General features: G+C 42.5%; 1 protein-coding gene across 6 annotated transcripts in view; it reads left to right on the top strand.

The window, feature by feature from the left end:
• Positions 1-18,790, top strand: part of RPRD2 (regulation of nuclear pre-mRNA domain containing 2) — an 86,845-nt gene extending 68,055 nt beyond the window's left edge. For 2 of the 6 annotated variants that reach the window (XM_044004123.1, XM_044004124.1), the window contains 4 exons: positions 2,289-2,549; positions 3,416-3,616; positions 7,780-10,516; positions 18,559-18,789. In XM_044004123.1, the coding sequence (XP_043860058.1) occupies positions 2,289-2,549; positions 3,416-3,616; positions 7,780-10,516; positions 18,559-18,688 (3,329 nt within the window). In that variant the 3' untranslated portion in view covers positions 18,689-18,789. Of the gene's footprint in view, positions 1-2,288; positions 2,550-3,415; positions 3,617-7,779; positions 10,570-18,558 lie in introns of those variants that run through there. The other 4 variants (XM_044004127.1, XM_044004128.1, XM_044004126.1 and 1 more) reach the window with 3 other exon arrangements.
• The last annotated feature ends 48 nt before the right edge of the window (positions 18,791-18,838 follow it).

Below are 18,838 nucleotides of genomic sequence, written 5' to 3' on the forward strand. Positions count from 1 at the left end.
GAAAGACTTAAGTGGACTGATGCTGAGTGAAGTGAGCAGAACCAGGAGAACATTGTGCACAGTAACAGCAACATTGTGTGATGATCAGCTGTGATAGACTTGGCTTCTCAGCAGTTCAATGATTCAAGACACTTCCAAAAAACTCACGATGGAAGATATTCTCCACATCCAGAAAAAAGAACTGTGGATTCTGAATGCAGACTGAACCATACTGTTTCTACTTTTTGGTTGTTGTTTTTTCTTTTCTGAAGATTTTCCCTTGTGTTTTGATTCTTTTTTCACAACATGACTAATACAGAAATATATTTAATGTGATTATACATATATAATCTATATCGGATTGCTTTCTGTCTTTGGGAGGGGGGAGAGGAGGGAGGGAGAAAAATTTGGAACTAAAAATCTTATGAAAACAAATGTTGAAAACTATCTCTACATGTAACTGGAAAATAATAAAATACTTTCATGTTTAAAAAAAAAACAAATAAAGTTTTGAGTTCCAAATTTTTATCCCTCCTATCCCTCCTTTCCCCCCCTCCCTGAGGCAATAAGCAATCAGATATAGGTTATACATGTACAATTATGTAAAACATTGCCATAGTAGTCATTTTGTATAAGAAAACTTGAATGAAAGAAAAAAAGAAAGGGAAAAATAGCAAGCTTTAGTCTATTCAATCAATATCACTTCTTTCTATGGAGGTGGATAGTATGCTTCATCATTAGTCCTTTGAGATTGTCTTGGATCATTGTATTGCTGAGAACAGTGGTCATTCACAGTTCTTCATTAAACAATATTGCTGTTACTGTGTATAATGTTCTCCTGGTTCTGCTCATATCATTATACATCAGTTCATACAAGTCTTTCTAGGCCTTTCTGAAATCATCCTGCTTGTCATTTCTTATAGCACAATATTATTCCATCACCATCATATACCACAGCTTGTTTAGCCATTCCCCAATTGATGGGCATTCCTTTGATTTCCGGTTCTTAGCCACCACAAAAAGAGCTGCTATAAATATTTTTGTACTAACAGGTCTTTTTCTCTTTTTGATGTCTTTGGGACATAAACCTAGCAGTGGTATTGCTGGATCAAAGGGTATATACAGTTCTATAGCCCTTTGGACCTAGTTCCAAATTGCTCTCCAGAGTGGTTGGATCCATTCACAACTCCCCCAGCAGTGACTCCTCACTTTTAACTCATATAGCCAGTCAGTTGCCATGTGTTATCATTTCTCATCCCACAGCATTTCTCATATACATCCCCTCTCTACCCACATAGCTGGCATCACAATTACCAAAGCAGTTTTCCTGAAGCAAAAGCCTTACCATGTCACCTCTACTCAGTATTCCAATAGCTCAAAAGCAAGATCAGCCTCACAGTCTTCATTGGCTTTCCCCTTTAAGTTGAGGATCAACTATGAACCCCACCCACTCTTTATCATTTAATGCTCTTCATAAACCAGCCTCATCCTAATTCTTCCTGCCTTGTTAATAGCCATTATGCACTACGAATGTCAAAGCTCAGCCATGCTGAATTCTTGCTGTTCCTCACATGTAACACTTTGTCCTAAATCGTTTCCTTTGCATTCACTTTACCCCATGTTTTTCCTTTCTGCCTTTACTTTTGGAATCTCTGATTTTTTTTCTAGACTCATCTCAAGCCCCACCTTTTCTGTGGCCCCTTTCCTGTACCTCCCAGTTCTAGTGATTTTCTGCCCAAGGCTGTTTTGTATCTGTTTCATATTTGTTGTTTAGTATTTGTCTATGTTCTGCCCCTTTCTCTTCTTGAAATAATGATCTTGAGGTCAAGTCCCTTTGTCTTTAAGCCTAGCACCTAGCAGAGCACTTGGCACAAGGAAGTGTTTAATAAGTTCTTATTAATCAGAGATGGATATAGTTTAATTACATCAGCCCTTCTAAGTCCACCTGTTAAAGGGCTATGTTTTGTGTTTTTTTGTTTTGTTTTTGTGAGGCTATTGGGGTTAAGTGACTTGCCCAGGGTCACACAGCTAGTAAGTGTCAAATGTCTGAGGCCAGATTTGAACTCAGGTCCTCCTAAATCCAGGGCCAGTGCTTTATCCACTGTGCCACCTAGCTGCCCATGATATAATTTAATTAGATAAAGTTCTGTGAAAGGTGATCTAATTTGTGAAATGGTAGAAGAAGAATTTAAGGGGAAAATAATCATGATATATCTCTGTAGCATTTGTAAATTTCAGTCAGATTCAGTTATCAATCAGCAAAGAAACATAGTGCTGGGATACTTCATTGCCCTTTTCTTTTTACACAGTGGAGGACAGGAAGGAAAAACCTCTTGAGAAGCCAGTTCTCTCCACGTCTGCACCCACTAAACTAACAGAAAGTGTTCCAAAGGCAGCACCATGCACCACAGCTTCTGTGGCTGTGACATCAACTCCACCACCACCAAAACCCATGAGTACATCAGTTCTGCCCCCTTCCCCTGCCCTGGCTTTGCCGAATCTGGCCAACGTGGATCTGGCAAAGATTAGTTCCATCCTTAGCAGTCTAACATCCGTCATGAAGAATACAGGTAAGTGCCAGTGAAGGATGGGGGCGGTATTAAATTGGGCTAACATTCTTAAGGTAATTATCATGGAAAAGGAGACTGCTTACCTAGTCTTTTTCAAAGGGAAAAATCTTTTTCAATAATAGCCTTTCTAGTAGCCAAATACCTGCCATCGTATGAGCAACCTCTCTCCTCCTTTTTAGTTGATATAGTTAAATGTTGGCATGTATGGATCCCTGTAGTGTGGACCCAGTATATCCACCGGGAAAGCTACAGTGACTCTGCCCTTGTCCCATTCCAAATCTAATGGGGGGAAATGGTGTACATACACACAGATGGTTACTTCTTAGGCAACATAGCAAATAGAAATAATACGTCATGAACTAAGGATAGAAGGCTGTGCAGATGCCAAGTAAGGGAGAAATTCCCTGAACCCTATTTTCTAAGCGGTCTCTTGCTTAACGTGAGATGACTTCATGTGTGGACAGCCTCCAAGATGCTTGACTTAAACAGCAGAGGAGAACATGGGCAGATTGGTTGAAGGGACATGGGGGGCATATTGACTGTCTCTTAAGTGTTTGAAAGGCTGTCAAGTGGAAAGTTATGAAACTTCTTTTACTTAGCCCAGAAGGTACAGTGTTGTGTGGAAATTGCAAAGAGGCTTTTTTAGACTTGAAGTTAAATGTCTTATTAGTGCTGTCCAAAAGTGGAATATGATCTTCTTAGAGAGGTAGTAGGTTCCCTTAGATCCTAGATTATCACTTGTTTAGGATGGTATATTGGAATTACATTAAATTCCCTCTCAGAACCCTTTTCATTTTTGACATTTCATGAATCCAGCTATCCCTATTCAAGTCATATCTGGTTGCACTTTGATCTTTCTCCACCAGGGGTCAGTCCTGCATCAAGACCATCTCCAGGCACTCCTACTAGTCCCACACACCTCCCAGGCAACCTGAAAGCGCCTGTTCCTACTACAACGACATCTCACAATCCTCTGGCCAACATCCTCTCAAAGGTGGAAATCACCCCAGAGAGCATTCTCTCTGCCCTTTCCAAAACCCAGACGCAGGCAGCCCCTGCACTGCAAGGTAACAGCATGTCTCCTAAGGACTTCGATTTGTATATATGTGTTTTTGGTTGGTGTGGATTCAAAGAATTAAGTCTAATAAGTTTTTTTCCTATAAAATCTGTCATTTCATCCATGTAATCCATGGCATCTGGTGACACAGTGGTCAGAACACTGGGACTGGAATCAGGAAGACCTGATTTCCAGTCTAGCCTAAGATAGTTATTAGCTTTGCGAACCTGAGCAAGTCACTTAACTTGTTTGCTTCAGTTTCCTAAACTGTAAAATGGGGGTCATAGTAGGACCGACCAGCAGGGTTGTTGTGAGGATTAAATGAGATAATATTTGTAAAAGGCTCTTGGCACAGTGCCTGCCACATAATAGGTTCTAGTAAATGTATAAATGCTTATTCCCTTTCTTTTCCCTTCCCTTCCCTCCCCTCCATCCCCCATTGTAGAGAACTCCCAATGAAGAAATTCCCTCCACTGATGCAAATCTGCATCTGTTCTGCAGTTTATCATCTTAGAGAGCAACATGGGGTCACTGAAAAGTGACTTGCCCAGGATCACACAGCCCAGTGTCAGAGGCAAGACCTGAACCTAGCTCTTCCTGACCGAAGCATGATGTCTGTCCACCACACCATCATGGATCTCCCTAGTACCTGAAGTGAAACATAACTCAAAAGTTTAATCTTCAATACATGTAGAGCCCCATTGTAACACATCTGACCGACATGAAAACTTTTTCATTATGTCCTAATTTGGTGTCAATAGAAACATCACACAGTACAAAGATGCATGTAGTTGAGCGGATGAGGTGGAACGTTTATTGGATTCTGTGGTTTTCTTTTGGGGCCTCTCTTTATACTTCTCTGCTTTGTGGATTTTCTACTGTATATCTTGTTCCAGTACTTCATTGGTTCCAGCAGATCATTGGTGTGGGTTTTTCTTTCACCAGGCCCTCTTAAGTCTGTGGGACATCTCCACAGAGCAGATTGCTGAAGGACCTTCTCTGGATACTTTAACATTTTGTAGACATCATTGTAGCATTTGGGCTGCCTCTCACTCCCTATATGCCTCCTTTGTGTTTATTTTTCCCAGTTTTAGTTATATCAAAAACATCAGTATTTGTGTGACTCTTTTTCTCTAAAATTATATTAATTTGGTAATTAGAAAAAGGTTTTGCATTTTGTGTAAAAACAGTTAAATTAAGGTTTATAGATGGTTTGATTAAAATGCATGATTCTTAACATCATCTGCTCCCTTTTCTACCACTCTACCACTATCACTGCAGAAATAGAAAGAAATAACACTGGACTGAAAGCCATTTTGTATTTTTCTGTGTTCTGTGGCTTAATCTAGCCAGAGTTCATTATGTGCAGCCAATCTGCTGATGAAAGCCTTTGCTTACTTAGCTAGGCTGGTCTTCAGGCGACAACAGGTACATTCTGTTGCCCAGACCTGACTCACAGGCTTGATTGAACTTAACAGAACTTGAATTCTGCTTGCATAGCCTTTGAGAACTCATGTCCCAGTAAGGAGAAGAACTTCTAGGGAATAGCCTTGAACTCTGTACTAATGACCACTTCTCAAAATAATGTATAGCACAGCCTTTGGCAAAAGCCTTTCACATTAGAATATTTTGTATTGCGTTGTGATATGTTCATAGGGTAGTGCTAAGTAATAGTACCAAAGTATTTCTTCATTATCCTGATTGCTGCATTGTCAAGGACTGGTGGGATATTACTTATGTAAGATTTGACTTTTAACAGCATTCATTATAACTAGATCAGCTGCACTGTTGAAATGGGCCACCTCTTAATAAGTAGGATGTGTCGGGCATTCCCAAATAGTTAAGATCAAATCACTCTTCTTTCCACTAACATAGAACATCAAAAAATTAAAGAAAATGTTAACTGATGTCATTTCAAGGATAGTTTGGAAACTTTAACATAGATTTGGATTCCCCTTTATTCCCTTTCCAATCTCCATCTACAAAGTCCTGAATACATCTTTTGTTTGTTTATTGCACTCGAATAGTATTGGAGTCCTTTATTTTTTCCTAAATCTAAGTATTATAAAGTAGCACAATTAAGGAGATTATCACTCTCAGCAGGCAGCTAGGTGGCACGATCACTGGGCCTGGACTCAAGCACTTAATAACTTTGTGAGCCTGGGCAAGTCACTTAAATTGTTTGCTTCAGTTCCTCATCTGTAAAATGAGCTGGAAAAAAACACTTCGGTATCTTTGCCAAGAAAATCCCAAATGGAGTCACAAAGAGGCAGACACAACTGAAATGATTCGACAACAAAAATTTACAGCAAATCATTGCAGAAGTATCACATGGGTTTTCCACTGTAAAACAAATACAGAAAAGACATTCTGAAATTCTTTTGTTGCTAATAGAATGAGCAGTGGGTAACTCTTCAAGGAATAAGTAAAAATAAAATATTTGCTTTCACTTTCTAACAAGAAAATTAATTTTCTCAACTTTTGTTTTGTTTGGTTGGGGGGTTTTTTGCGGGGCAGTGAGGGTTAAGTGACTTACCCAAGGTCACACAGCTAGTAAGTGTCAAGTGTCTGAGGCCAGATTTAAACTCAGGTCCTCCTGAATCCAGGGCTCCATGCTTTATCCACTGTGCCACCTAACTGCCCTCAATTTTTATAGAGTTGTTTCTATACAAAAACAAATATACCTGAGGACACTTGGATCTCAAGATACAAGAATACAAAGCTCATGTTAAACTTTTACTGACAATTATCTGCTGCAGCACTGACAAAAGTATAAGGCTGAAGTTACTTTAATGAGGATGAGAGTTAATTTTACTTTTCTGGAAGTGAAGTATTGCTCGTGCAAAATTCATCTCATCCTACTTAATGCCGTTGTTGAAAAATAATTTATCAAAGTTAGATTGTGGGGGCAGCTAGATGACTCAGTGGATAGAGCACCAGCCCTGGAGTCAGGAGGACCTGAATTCAAATCCAGCAAGTTAGATTATGGAAGTACTTCTATGAAACTCACGTTTAAGTCTCTTGAATTTTTTTTTCAGAAGGATTATGCTTTTTATTACTATAGGAAAATTGTTCAAAAGTATATTATGGGGGCAGCTAGGTGGCACAGTAGATAAAGCACCAGCCCTGGATTCAGGAGGACCTGAGTTCAAATCCAGCCACTTGACACTAGCTATGTGACCCTGGGCAAGTCACTTAACCCGAATTGCCCCGCAAAAATGTGTGTGTGTGTGTATGTGTATGTATGTATGTTACTAAGAATTGTTTCTTAAAAATGTATTTGATGCCAAAAGATGTTAGTCATTTTTTTTTTAATTCCATAAGAATATTTAAATTTTGGTTAAGAATTGATTAGAACACTCAGGCTAAGTTTAAAACTCAGGTTTCTTTAGGCTTTTTTTTTTTTTTTTTTTGCTGCGGGGCAATGGGGGTTAAGTGACTTGCCCAGGGTCACACAGCTGATAAGTGTCAAGTGTCTGAGGCCATAGACTTTTTTGCTATCACTGATTCAGGGTTTTTCTTCAAAATGTTTACAGGAACAGTTCTTTTCAAAGGGAAAACAACTCCTTTCTGGAAAACTTGTTTTCTTTTTTTGGTGAGGTAGTTGGGGTTAAGTGACTTGCCCAGGGTCACACAGCTAGTAAGTGTTAAGTGTCAGAGGCCGGATTTGAACTCAGGTACTCCTGAATCCAGGGCCGGTGCCTTATCCACTGCGCCATCTAGCTGCCCCTGAAAACTTGTTTTCTAAGCAAGTGGGGCTGACTTTCAGATGCCCAAAAAACTTTTTCCCTTTGTAAGAATTGAGTGCCTGTGTTAGCTTGATTCTCTGTGTGTGTGTCTGTGTTTTCCCCCAGTTTTTAGAGATAAACAGGTGTGATCATCTGAAGCTCTACAATTTAGGAAATGCCTTCTGACTGTACTAACTTTGCCAACCTGTGCTAGAAACAGCCACTGAATTAAATTTATTATGATCTTTCATATTTCAGAAACAGCTTCAATATTTTAGGTTACATTGAACCATTGAGTATTTTTTACCAGATTTTCTTTTTCCCAGATATCTTACTAATTTCCCATCAGACTAGATGGCAGTGACTGATTCGTCTCCGTGATTATTGTTGGGTTCATTTGTCAATGTTATTTCTCAGATGTCCAATCTTTTTTTTTTTTCTCTAGGCCTGTCATCCTTACTTCAGAGTGTTACTGGGAACCCAGTTGCTTCAAGTGAAACTGCTTCCCAGAGCACTTCATCTTCCCCAGCCAACACCAGCATCTCCAGCATGAAAGGGAGGAATCTGCCCTCAAATACACAATCCTTTATGCCCAAAAGCTTTAGCTACTCTCCTAACTCTTCAACTCCTGAGGTGTCTTCAACTTCAGTTAGCAAGGTCCCTGTAGGACACAACCCAGGGCTCCCAACCTCAAGTTTTAAGCCACCATCCAACTCTCTGGGGTTTTCTGCTTCCCACAGTGCAAATGCTGCTATTCCATCTACTGAACCTGCTATGGGGCAGTCCTCTGAGGTCACTAAGCCAAAGCTAGAGTCAGAGCCCCCTTCCCCAAGCCTAGAGATGAAAATCCATAACTTTCTGAAAGGTAACCCTGGCTTCAGTGGGTTGAACCTCAACATCCCGATCCTCAGCAGCTTGGGGGCCAGCGTTCCAGCCGAGAGCCACCCGCCTGACTTCCAGCGAGGCCCGACAAGCACATCCATGGACAACATCGATGGGACTCCTGTCCGGGACGAACGCAGTGGGACTCCTACCCAGGATGAGATGATGGACAAGCCGACATCCAGTAACGTGGATACAATGTCCCTGTTGTCCAAAATCATCAGTCCCGGCTCTTCAACACCCAGCAGTACGAGGTCACCACCCCCAGGGAGGGATGATGGCTATTCCCAAGAGCTGTCTAACTCTGTATCTTCCTATCGGCCTTTTGGCCTCGGTAGTGAATCCCCCTACAAGCAACCTCCGGATGGAATGGAGAGGCCATCCTCCCTTATGGACTCACCACAGGAAAAGTTCTACCCAGACACCTCTTTCCAAGAGGATGAGGATTACAGAGATTTTGAGTACTCGGGCCCCCCTCCCTCGGCCATGATGAACCTAGAGAAGAAGCCAGCTAAGTCTATCCTAAAAGCAAGCAAGCTTTCTGACTCCGATTACCAACCCATCATGTCCAGCTACAGCCACAGGACCCAGGAATTTGGTGTGAAGTCTGCCTTCCCTCCAGCAATGAGGGCTCTCCTGGACCCAAGTGAGAGCTGTGACCGTCTCTCCTCCTCTCCTGGCCTGTATGGTGCCTATAACCTAAGAGGAAATGAGTCTGGGTCAGACCGGTCACCATCCCCGAGTAAGAATGATTCGTTTTTCTCTCCTGACTCCAACCACAATAGCCTTTCTCAGTCTGCCACCACACATCTCGGCTTATCCCAGAAGCAGTACCCAGACTCTCCTCACTCGATCCCACACCGCTCCCTTTTCTCTCCGCAGAGCACCCTTGCCACTCCCACAGGCCGGCCACCCACATCAGGCGTGGACAAAGTCCTGGCCTCCACCATTTCTACCACTTCGACAATTGAGTTTAAGAATATGCTCAAAAATGCCTCCCGCAAGCCCTCTGAAGATAAGCATTTTGGCCAGGCCCCCAGCAAGGGTAGCACAAGTGATGGGGTCAGCCTCGCCAGCCTGAGTTCCAGTGATCAGCAGCAGCAGCCAGAGGAGCACTACCGCATAGAAACCCGAGTCTCCTCTTCCTGCTTAGACTTACCTGATAGTACTGAAGAAAAAGGGGCCCCCATAGAAACCTTGGGCTACCATAACGCCTCCAACAGGAGGATGTCAGGGGAGCCCATCCAGACAGTCGAGTCTATCCGGGTGCTGGGCAAAGGGAATAGAGGACATGGGCGGGAGCCGTCAAGGGGGGGTTGGTTTGAGCTGAGCCCCTCAGGCAGCTCCTTTGACAATGGCCCCTCAAGCGCCTCAGAGCTGGCCCCCCTCGGGGGTGGGGGAGGAGGGGGGCTTTCTGGCTTCAAAGCATCGGCATACAAGGAGCGGGCATCCTCATTTCAGGAAAGCGTCAGCTTTCGTTCCAGCAACTTCAACTCTACTTTTGAACACCATCTCCCCCCACCCCCTTTGGAGCATGGGACACCCTTTCAGAGAGAGCCTATGGGGCCATCATCTGCCCCCCCTGTTCCCTCTAAGGAACACGGTGGGCTCTTTTCTCGAGATACTCCCAGCCACCTGGCCTCTGTGGATCTTTCGAACCCCTTCACAAAGGAAGCAGCCCTAGCCCATGGTGCCCCACCCCCTCCTCCTGGGGATCATAGTGGGGTTCCCTTCTCTACTCCACCTCCTCCTCCACCCCCTGGGGAACACAGCAGCAGTGGTGGCAGTGGCGGCCCTTTTTCTAACCCTCCCCCTCCTCCTCCCCCTGTTGACCACTCAGGGGTGGTCTCCTTCCAAGCCCCACCCCTGGCAGAGCACAGTGGCGTGTCGGGGCCTGTCGCAGTGTTCTCCAAGGAGCATAGCTCCCTCCTCCAAGGGAATCTGGCTGAGCATTTTGGAGTGCTCCCAGGACCCCGGGACCCCACACAGAGGGACCTCAACGGCCCCAGCCTCAGCCGTGTGCGTGAGGGCCTAAGCCTGCCCACACATTCTCGGGAGCACCTGGGCCCAACCCACGGAGGAGGTGGGGGGGGCGGCAGCAGCGGCGGCCCTGCCTTGGGTCCCCCACACAGAGACACCATCAGCCGGAGTGGAATGATCTTACGGAGCCCCCGGCCAGACTTCCGGCCTAGGGAATCTTTTCTCAACAGAGACCCATTTCACAGCTTAAAGAGGCCCAGGCCACCCTTTGCTAGGGGCCCTCCGTTCTTTGCACCAAAACGCCCATTCTTCCCTCCCAGGTACTGATGGAGACCAAGGGAAAGCATTTTGAACACTCTAGAGAGCATTGGAAGTAGGTTTTTTTGGTTTGTGCTTTTGTTTTTCTTGGTTCTTTTCCTCTTCCCTGCCTTCTTTTTCCCCCTTTTTTTTATTGTTGTGATAAAGGGGCCCCGTGTCACCTTCCTAAATTAAAAGAAATCTCTGCCTACACCTCCCAACTCTACTAGACTTTCCATCTTCTCTTACCAACCTCCCACCCTCATTTATTTTTGTGGGGTGTGTGTGTGTGTGTGTGTGTGTGTGTGTGTGTGTGTGTGTGAGTATGTATGTGTGTGTATATGTATGTATATGTGTGTGTGTGTACACATATGCATATATATACCCATACACACCCACAAAGCCATTCAGTTTGGTTGTGGGTCATGGGGCAGTGGAAGACAAGGAAAACAAAATCTGTTCTAACCCCATTTTCTGAAAAATATTGCCATATAAATAAAACTTCCAATAGTACAGATAATGACATATGTGCGATGTTGGGGTGTTATTTGGGGCTTGACTTATCATGTGGTCAACTGATGGATTCTGCCCTTCCCTTCTTCCCCTCACCCCATAAACGTCAACTGCTCTCTATAATCAGCTTAGTTGTCTTCACCGTTACTATCTGTGTCCTGCTGGCACTTGAGGGGAACAGCTTGGGAAGAAATAGGAAGTTTTTGGTTTTGATAGTGTTTTTTTAAAGACACCTTAAAGTTTCTGAACATATGTATCATTGCTCTTCACCTCTTCTCTCCTAAAGTGAATTTTAAAATCCAGACATCTTTTCACAGTAGTTTTACAGGTAACCTTTGGGACAGATTGAGCATCCTTTTTTTGCAACCTAAAATTCTCATTTCTGGGAATGCTAGAGAAAGGTGATTCCTAGCTGGGTAAAAGTAGAGATCGATAATAGGTAATCTATATATGAAGTGTGAGGTAGAGCAGTTCAGTGTGACATTTCTGTTCTTCATAAAACATGTTTAGGGATGGAACCAGGATCATACATAGGTCACTGTGATTCACACATTTGCACTTAGATCTTTGCCTCTGCTTCTGTATCTTTGTCTTTACCATTTTCCTTTGTCTCTGCTCTTGGTTGGCCAAAAAGAAAATCACTACAGCTGAGATAATGGAAGTAAATGCTCCTGAAGTTTTTTGGGTTTTGTTCTTAAGGCTGCCTCCCTAGACATTTCTGTACTCAGAAGTTAGCGTCTCCTATAGTTATTGTTTCTGGTAGCTAGAAAAGAATTTTTCCTCTGGGCTATATCAGCAGTCTATGGCAATGATTACCGAGGAGAGGAGAAAAAAAGATGGCTTCCCTTTTGTATCCCACCTTCTAAATCAATTTCTATAGCATTTTTAAAATGCTCTATATACTTAGGATTTATTGTTTCTTAGCCCTTAAGAGGAATGTGGATACAGGAAGACCTGATGGACTTCATTTCTAGGGTTCATGTACAGCAAGCTATGACTTAATAAGGCTGAAGCCTCAATCTCCAGGCAGGAAGGAAAGGTCTTCTATGGCTGCCCTCCAAGGGAGATATCTAATTGCTTTAAGAGTTTAGGTAAAAACAAGGGTGAGATTATTGTTTGTTTCCACTATCACATTTAGCATCAGAAGGAAACAGCCCTTGCTTTGTGGCTGTTTGCTTTGGTTTTTTGTGATTTCGTGTCTGTCCCTTCCCTTTTCCCTGCTTAACCTCCAAAATATACACCCGATGTAGAAATAGCCTTTTGAGAATCTCCAGCTGGGTAATTGAAGTAATATCTGCTGAGATTGTCATTAGTTCCATCAGGTTTCTTATACTTTCTTCCCAGGCCAGGAAAAAAGGATGGGATAAGAAAAGTGTGAGTACTGATTAATAGGGCTGTTGGATTGGGGGAGGGGGTAGTGTTTGTTGTTGTTCTGCAGGGGCTGGTAAACAGTAGAGAGATTACAGAAGGTATAGGTCTCTGTCTTGTTGGAACAAGCTTACTTTGGTATTGAAGAAAGGAAACCATGTTTAAGCCTTTCGGGATGTTTGATGTAACTTATTCCAGCTTATTTATTTGAGCTTAGAGGTTCAAGTCTTGTGTAGTTAGGGTGCTAAAAAACCAGCCACCCGTCTTTCTAATGTGCGTCTAGTGTTTAGTCCAACTCTCCTCCCTTTTTCTGATGCTCCAAGGTCCCCTACAGCTCCGAACATTCATGCACACTCTTGTGGGAATGGCTGGATTAATAAGCAAAGAGGCAGTTCAGTAACATTGAGCCGTAAAATGTTGGGGGGCAGAGAAAGGAAGTTGGGGTTTTGTTTGATTTTCAAATACTGAAATAGACTTCCTTTGGCTGGGGAGGTGGGGTAGAGAGGTGTTTCCCTTTGGAATATAAGAATGTGAATTATTTCTCTGCTCTTTGCTTAAACTATATAAGTGGCGTTTACTTGAAAAAGCTCTTTCTCACCATTTGATTTCATCAGAAGATGGCTTGAAAGGTGCCCCAGAAGTAGACTCCTGAATGTTGGGGGCGGGGGTGTCATTAAAGCATGATGGTTAATGCCTGAAAGGAAGACTTTGTTGTACAGTTTAAAAGACAGGCTTTTGGTGGCTTTTTTTTTTTAAGCCAGAAAATATTCCATGTTTGTGTTTGGGGATGGAGGTGGGAGTTAATAATTAACTCTCAGCTGTTAACTTCAAGGAAAACTGTCTACAACAGTAACAGAAGATGCCAGTGTATATATGTATGTTATAACAAGAAAAACAAAAGAAATTTCTGGTATACATAACATGAACAGAGAGGGTTCAGTCTTTCTGTGTCTGTGATTTAAACCTCCTTGACCATGCTCTGACTTTTTTGTACCTTACCTTGAGTTCAAACAATGACAATAAACAAAATATTTTTAAAGAAAACACAACATCGTGTGTCTTGACACAGACATGATTAGTATGAAAGCCAAAAAAAAAAAGTCATTGCTGAAATCCTTACTGCTCACTGTGAAATCACAGACAGAGAACCGGGGGTGGGGGTGGGGGGATTACACAGCACCACTTTAAGCTTTGTGAATAGAATCCGATGTAGAGGTCCTAAATATTGGCAAGACTTTGGTGTTTTTGTCACTGCAAAACCTGCTTATCCTTGGCCCATCTCCATGTCCTAGTCTTATGCCTCATTGACTGCCCTCCAAGTAAGCATTGCAGTGTGCAGGTGAATGTAAAGGGAGGCAAAAGGGCATCTAGATAATGTGAATACACTTTACTTCCTAATCATAAAAGACTTGGTCCTATTCTGAAGTTGCTGGTTTATGCAGAATTAAGCTGCAGCTGTTATTGTTTTGAAACCGCTGTAAATGACTGCTTTCCTTTTTCTCTCTTTTTTTTGGGGGGGGTGGGTAGGGGTGGGTAGGGGTGCCTGTTAAGCTTAAAAATAGATATGTTGGATTGATAGTCTCACGTGTTCAGTGTGGAAAACAAAAGTACCTGCATTTAAAGGTAACAACAATGAAACTGCAGATCCTTTGAAATGTGTATTGATAACATTTAATAAAATAACTAGTTCTAAAGGTTTGACATTTTTCTTTGAGATTCTGGGCCCTGAGCAAGCCCTCAGGTTTCCCCTGGTCAGTGTAAACAGGAGACTGGAGAGCAGCCGACTTTATCAAAGAGCTGGCTTTTGGTCAAAATCTTACTTTTTTCCAGCAGATGTCATATGACTCCTAGGACCAATGATGAAACCAACAGCAGGAAACCAGAAGAAGGAAGCCTGGATATATCTCTGAAGACAGGGTTGCATTTCCTTTTGCTTTAGAGATGTTTGTTGTGCACACTTGTGGGCCTACACAAAAAGGTGTTGTGGACCAGTGGTGTCAGACTCAAACAGAACCAGGTCCTGACCACATACCTACTTTTAAAAAAACACAAATTCGCATTGTCTGTGTTGTATTTTTATTTATTTTGTTGAACATTTTCCAGTTACATTTTAATCTGGTTCAGGCTGTATGCAAGAGTTTGACACCTCTGTTGTAAACTACACCGTCTCCTTCCCTTTCCCTACCACACATGTCCCTGCTCCAGGCCTTTCCCCTATTTTTCAATTCCCTCAGTATCATTTTTGTTTTCCAGTTAAATAAAGAATGCTCTCCTCTGTAGTGTTGTTTACTTATCAAAAGGGGCCTTTGTACATTTTTTGATCATCATTTCTCTTTGCCTTCCCATTCCCTCCTGGGACTTTTCCTTTGCCTTGATGGAAGAAGAATTAGTTCTGTGGCGGAAAGCAGGCAGGGACATTTTCTACTTCTTACTCTTACAATCGACATAGAGGAAGGGGTAATAGATGTAGATGGTTGAAGATAGTTCTCAAAGGAGGGTTGTTAATGGAGGGGTTGACACAAGCTGTCTTAAGTGGTTACCTAAATTCTGAAAAACTACAATTTACAACCAAAGAGATATTTGGAAATGCAAACAGTAACTTAATGAAGGGAGGCTAAGGAAGTCTTTTGACCAGCATACCCCACACATTTCTTGTTGCTTTCTTGCTGAGTGGTCTTTGTCATTTACAATCCTCAACTCCTCTCTCCCCAACCCTGTGTAGACTGTTAAACAAATCTTTGATGTTAAAGTGGCATCTGGTCATCCCAGTTAGGGCACTGGCTGGGGAAGGTTACAAACTCCCCTTGATTACCTGAGGTTCCTATATGTATCAGTGGATACTTCAAAAATAGCAATGTCCCCAAAATCATCCCAAGTATCCCCTCAAGTTTTGTTTTTTTCTTTCAAGTTCTGTTCATCTTTATCACTTCTAGAAAAAGGAATATATTCTGTTCACTGCCCCGAGTTTTTTTGTCATATCATCACTAAAGGGGGGGGGAAGAATTGCCCAGTTTACTTTTTGCTTAAGCTCAATAACTTGTAAATTGCTACAATCACATTCTAGAAGGGTTTAAACAAACTTTTGGTATTGGGGCGTTTCTCATACTTTCTAATGAGTAACTGCATAGACAAGCCCAGTCAGCTGCTATTGTTCACAATAGTTGAGTAGTAACTCATTGGGGCTGCATAGACAGGACTAAGAGAGGGACACTCATTATTAAGTTATGGGCAGTCAAACAGCCCCTTTTTTTTCCCCTCCTGAATAGAACTCTTAAGCAGAGGGGAAGGATAAAATAAATGCTCTGCCACCATCAGCCCGACCCAAGGGGATCAGAAGAATCATGTATTTGAAATGTAGCTCATTTGGGGCCAGAGAATGTAATCTTGCCTACAAACACATTTCTAGTTATTACCACACACAACAGTGTGCTAAATCCCCCCTTGTCCAGTTTCCTGCTGGCTTTTGCCTGTTAGAACTCAAGATTTGTTAGAAATGGGTGGAAGAACTAGCAGTTCCTGATGGTGGGGAGCAAGGTAAACAAAAAAGTTTGCTTATGTTTGATTCAAAAGAAAAGTGACTAAACCAGTCGACCCTAAAACTGTTCTACTTCACATCAAGTAAAAGGCCTCTCCTAGGGCCTACTACAGTATTTTTTTTTTTCTTAAAATCTGGAAAATCTAGTTTTCCCTTGTGGAATGGGCTAGATTTCCCCTCCAGATCCATTGAGAACAAACAGAAAAGTAAGGAACCTCAAGTTCTCCCTTTTCTATGATTCTAGGGCCTCAGCTCTCCTTGTCATTCTGGGACTAGAATCATTGGCATGCCTATAAGGCAAATAATGTACTTTTAAGGTCTGATTTCTCAAGGACCCAGAAAGCAGCCTATCTAAAAGGAAAAGATGACTGGACCCTTCTAGATTCTAAGCCTATGAATTTGAGTTAGGTACCTTCCCCTGTCCCCTTTTGCCACCTCCACATTGGAAACTTTCTATGTGCCCTTCCCACCATCTCTTTCTTGACAATCATGTAACTTGCTTCCCCTTTATCTTTGGTTCTTCCACTTAGTATCCTTATTTCTTTTAAAGTTTTAGAAGACTGCAGAGGATCCCCTGAAAAAAGGAAATTACCATTTTCTGATGGCCAATGGTCACTCTATCCGCTCACCTGCCCTTTCGGGGGGGGGGGAGATCCTTAAATCTCTAGGAAAATAAGGGAGCTTTTTTTCCTACTAAGGGGTCCCTAGGAAAAAGTCCCTTTTGCCTTCAGTTCCTATTTACCAAGTTCCTTGAGAGGTTTAATCTCCATTACTAATATGTACTTTCAGCCACATCTTTTCCTTGATTTTAGGAAGAAAGTGGTCTCAGGAATGTAACAGTTGTCTTTTTGACAAAGTGCTTCATTAAGAACTATGCTTAAAGTGTGAATTCAGATCATTTTTCTTGGTAAAATAGATTCCACTATACACTCTCTTCTCATGTACTTGGAAAATGAGGAGTGTGCTCCACTCCTAGATGGGAGGGATCTGGCTGGTGGTTTTGGCAATGGAGTAAAGCCTCTTCACTCCTGAATATGGGAAGGAGCTGGTGATCTCCCAAAAATTAAGCTACTGGGGATTTTCTGTCCATGATTTCAATTCACCATGCTTCTCCTTTTTGCTATCCTTAGTCTTATAGAGAAGTATTTGTGAGACATCTCTCTTGGGTTTTCTATCTAGTGTCTTCTCTTCTACTTTGGGTTTTGGTCCTCTGACCTTCAAGAAGGAAAGGAACCCCATTTAACGAACCCTTTTTCTCCAGTGTCAACAAATAACACTGAAGAAGAGAGGTGTTGGATAACTGGAGGAAGGAAAAAACCTCAGCTCTGACGGTAGCTATATACCAGCCAGACTAACGGTTAAATTTCCTGGGACTGAGGCTGGTCCCAATCACTAATCAGGGGTTGTGGAATTAGATGATTCAGAGCTTAGGCAGTTTGGTAGAGGTGGAATTGACAGGAGAGAACCTTCTCCCCCAGCTGTTTGTGGCTCAATGCTCTGAGAAAAAAAGCAATTTTAATGAATCCATTCAACTAATTTTATTGTGTTTACTATATGCTGGGCACTGTGCCCAACACAAGGAATACAGAACTATCTCCTTGCCCTCAAGGAGCTTACATTATAATAGAGACATATATAAATAAATATGCAGTTAATTACAAGAGAGAGATAGTGCTAATATCTTAGGAAAGACCAAGTGCAGGAGAGAAGCACCAGAGTTAACCTTTGAAGAAAGCTAGGAATTCTGCAAGTGGTGTAAAGGCAGGAGTGACAGGCTAGACATAGAAAACCACTTATAAGTGACAGGCAGAGGAGATGAAATGTCATGGGTGGTGGGGAGCAGCTAGCCCACCAGTTTGAAATAGCTTGCATAAAAGAAGGTAATGTGAAATAACGTGGGGGGGGTATATTAGAGCCAGATTGTTGAGAATTTTAAATGGCGGGCTGAAGATTTTGCATTTTATCCTAGAGACAGTAGGATGCTGTTCACTGTTTTTGAAAGGGGCTGGTGTATTTTAGGACTATCCATTTGACAGCTAAGCAGAGGACAGATTGGAAAAGGGATAGAATGGAAACAGGGAGATGAAATAGGCTATTGCATTTTCCCAGGTGAAATGTGAAGAGGACCTGAACTAGGGCTGTGGTCTTTTGAGTTCACAGATACGTACAGAAGTTGACCCCAAAGAAGAAATGAGAAAGCACCTTATATTGCTGTGCAATGTCAGAGTTTTTTGATATATTGATTAGTTTTGCTAAGCCTTCCCCCCTCCCCTTTATTTATTTATTTGTTATAAGGAATTGCTCTCTAAATGGAGAGGATACATTGGGACCTGTGGGTGATGTAAAAACAAAAACTGATTTTAAAAAATAAGATACAGAAGAATGTAGTAGAAAAAAGAATTGGTCATTGATGAGCTGATAGAAAGTGTCAGTGTAGACAGCTTGGGTCTGCATTACTGTCTTCCATTGTGATTGGTATATGTTGTCTAGGTCACCACACACCCTTTCCCATTTACCCTCTGGCTGAAGCAGAGGTTAGAATTTCTGCCTGGTATGAATTATTTCAGCCCTCCTGTATTTGATCTGCACACAAACACCCACTTGTGTAACCTTTCCCACAATGTTTCTTTCTCTCTCTCTCCGTTTCAGGCTGTTCAGCAGGTCAGAAGACAGAGCCAAGATCCGGGGTCCTGGATCTAGGACTCGGGCCAAAGACTCAAACCCCTCCCTCCCTGCCCCTCAGGAAGCTGTGACCTCTGTGGCAGCCCAGAATAAATAACCTTCTCCGAATGAAAGCCCTCCTTCCACAGCCCACGGTCCGTGGTCATTCTCTTTCGTGTCATTCCTCCCTCCTTTTCATTGTGACTAATTCAATAAACAGATTTAGCCCCGGTCTACTGTGTCCAGATTCGATGCGGGAAGGAAAGAA

Source organism: Dromiciops gliroides, chromosome 4, assembly GCF_019393635.1.
Source record: "Dromiciops gliroides isolate mDroGli1 chromosome 4, mDroGli1.pri, whole genome shotgun sequence".
Lineage (NCBI taxonomy): Eukaryota > Metazoa > Chordata > Mammalia > Microbiotheria > Microbiotheriidae > Dromiciops > Dromiciops gliroides.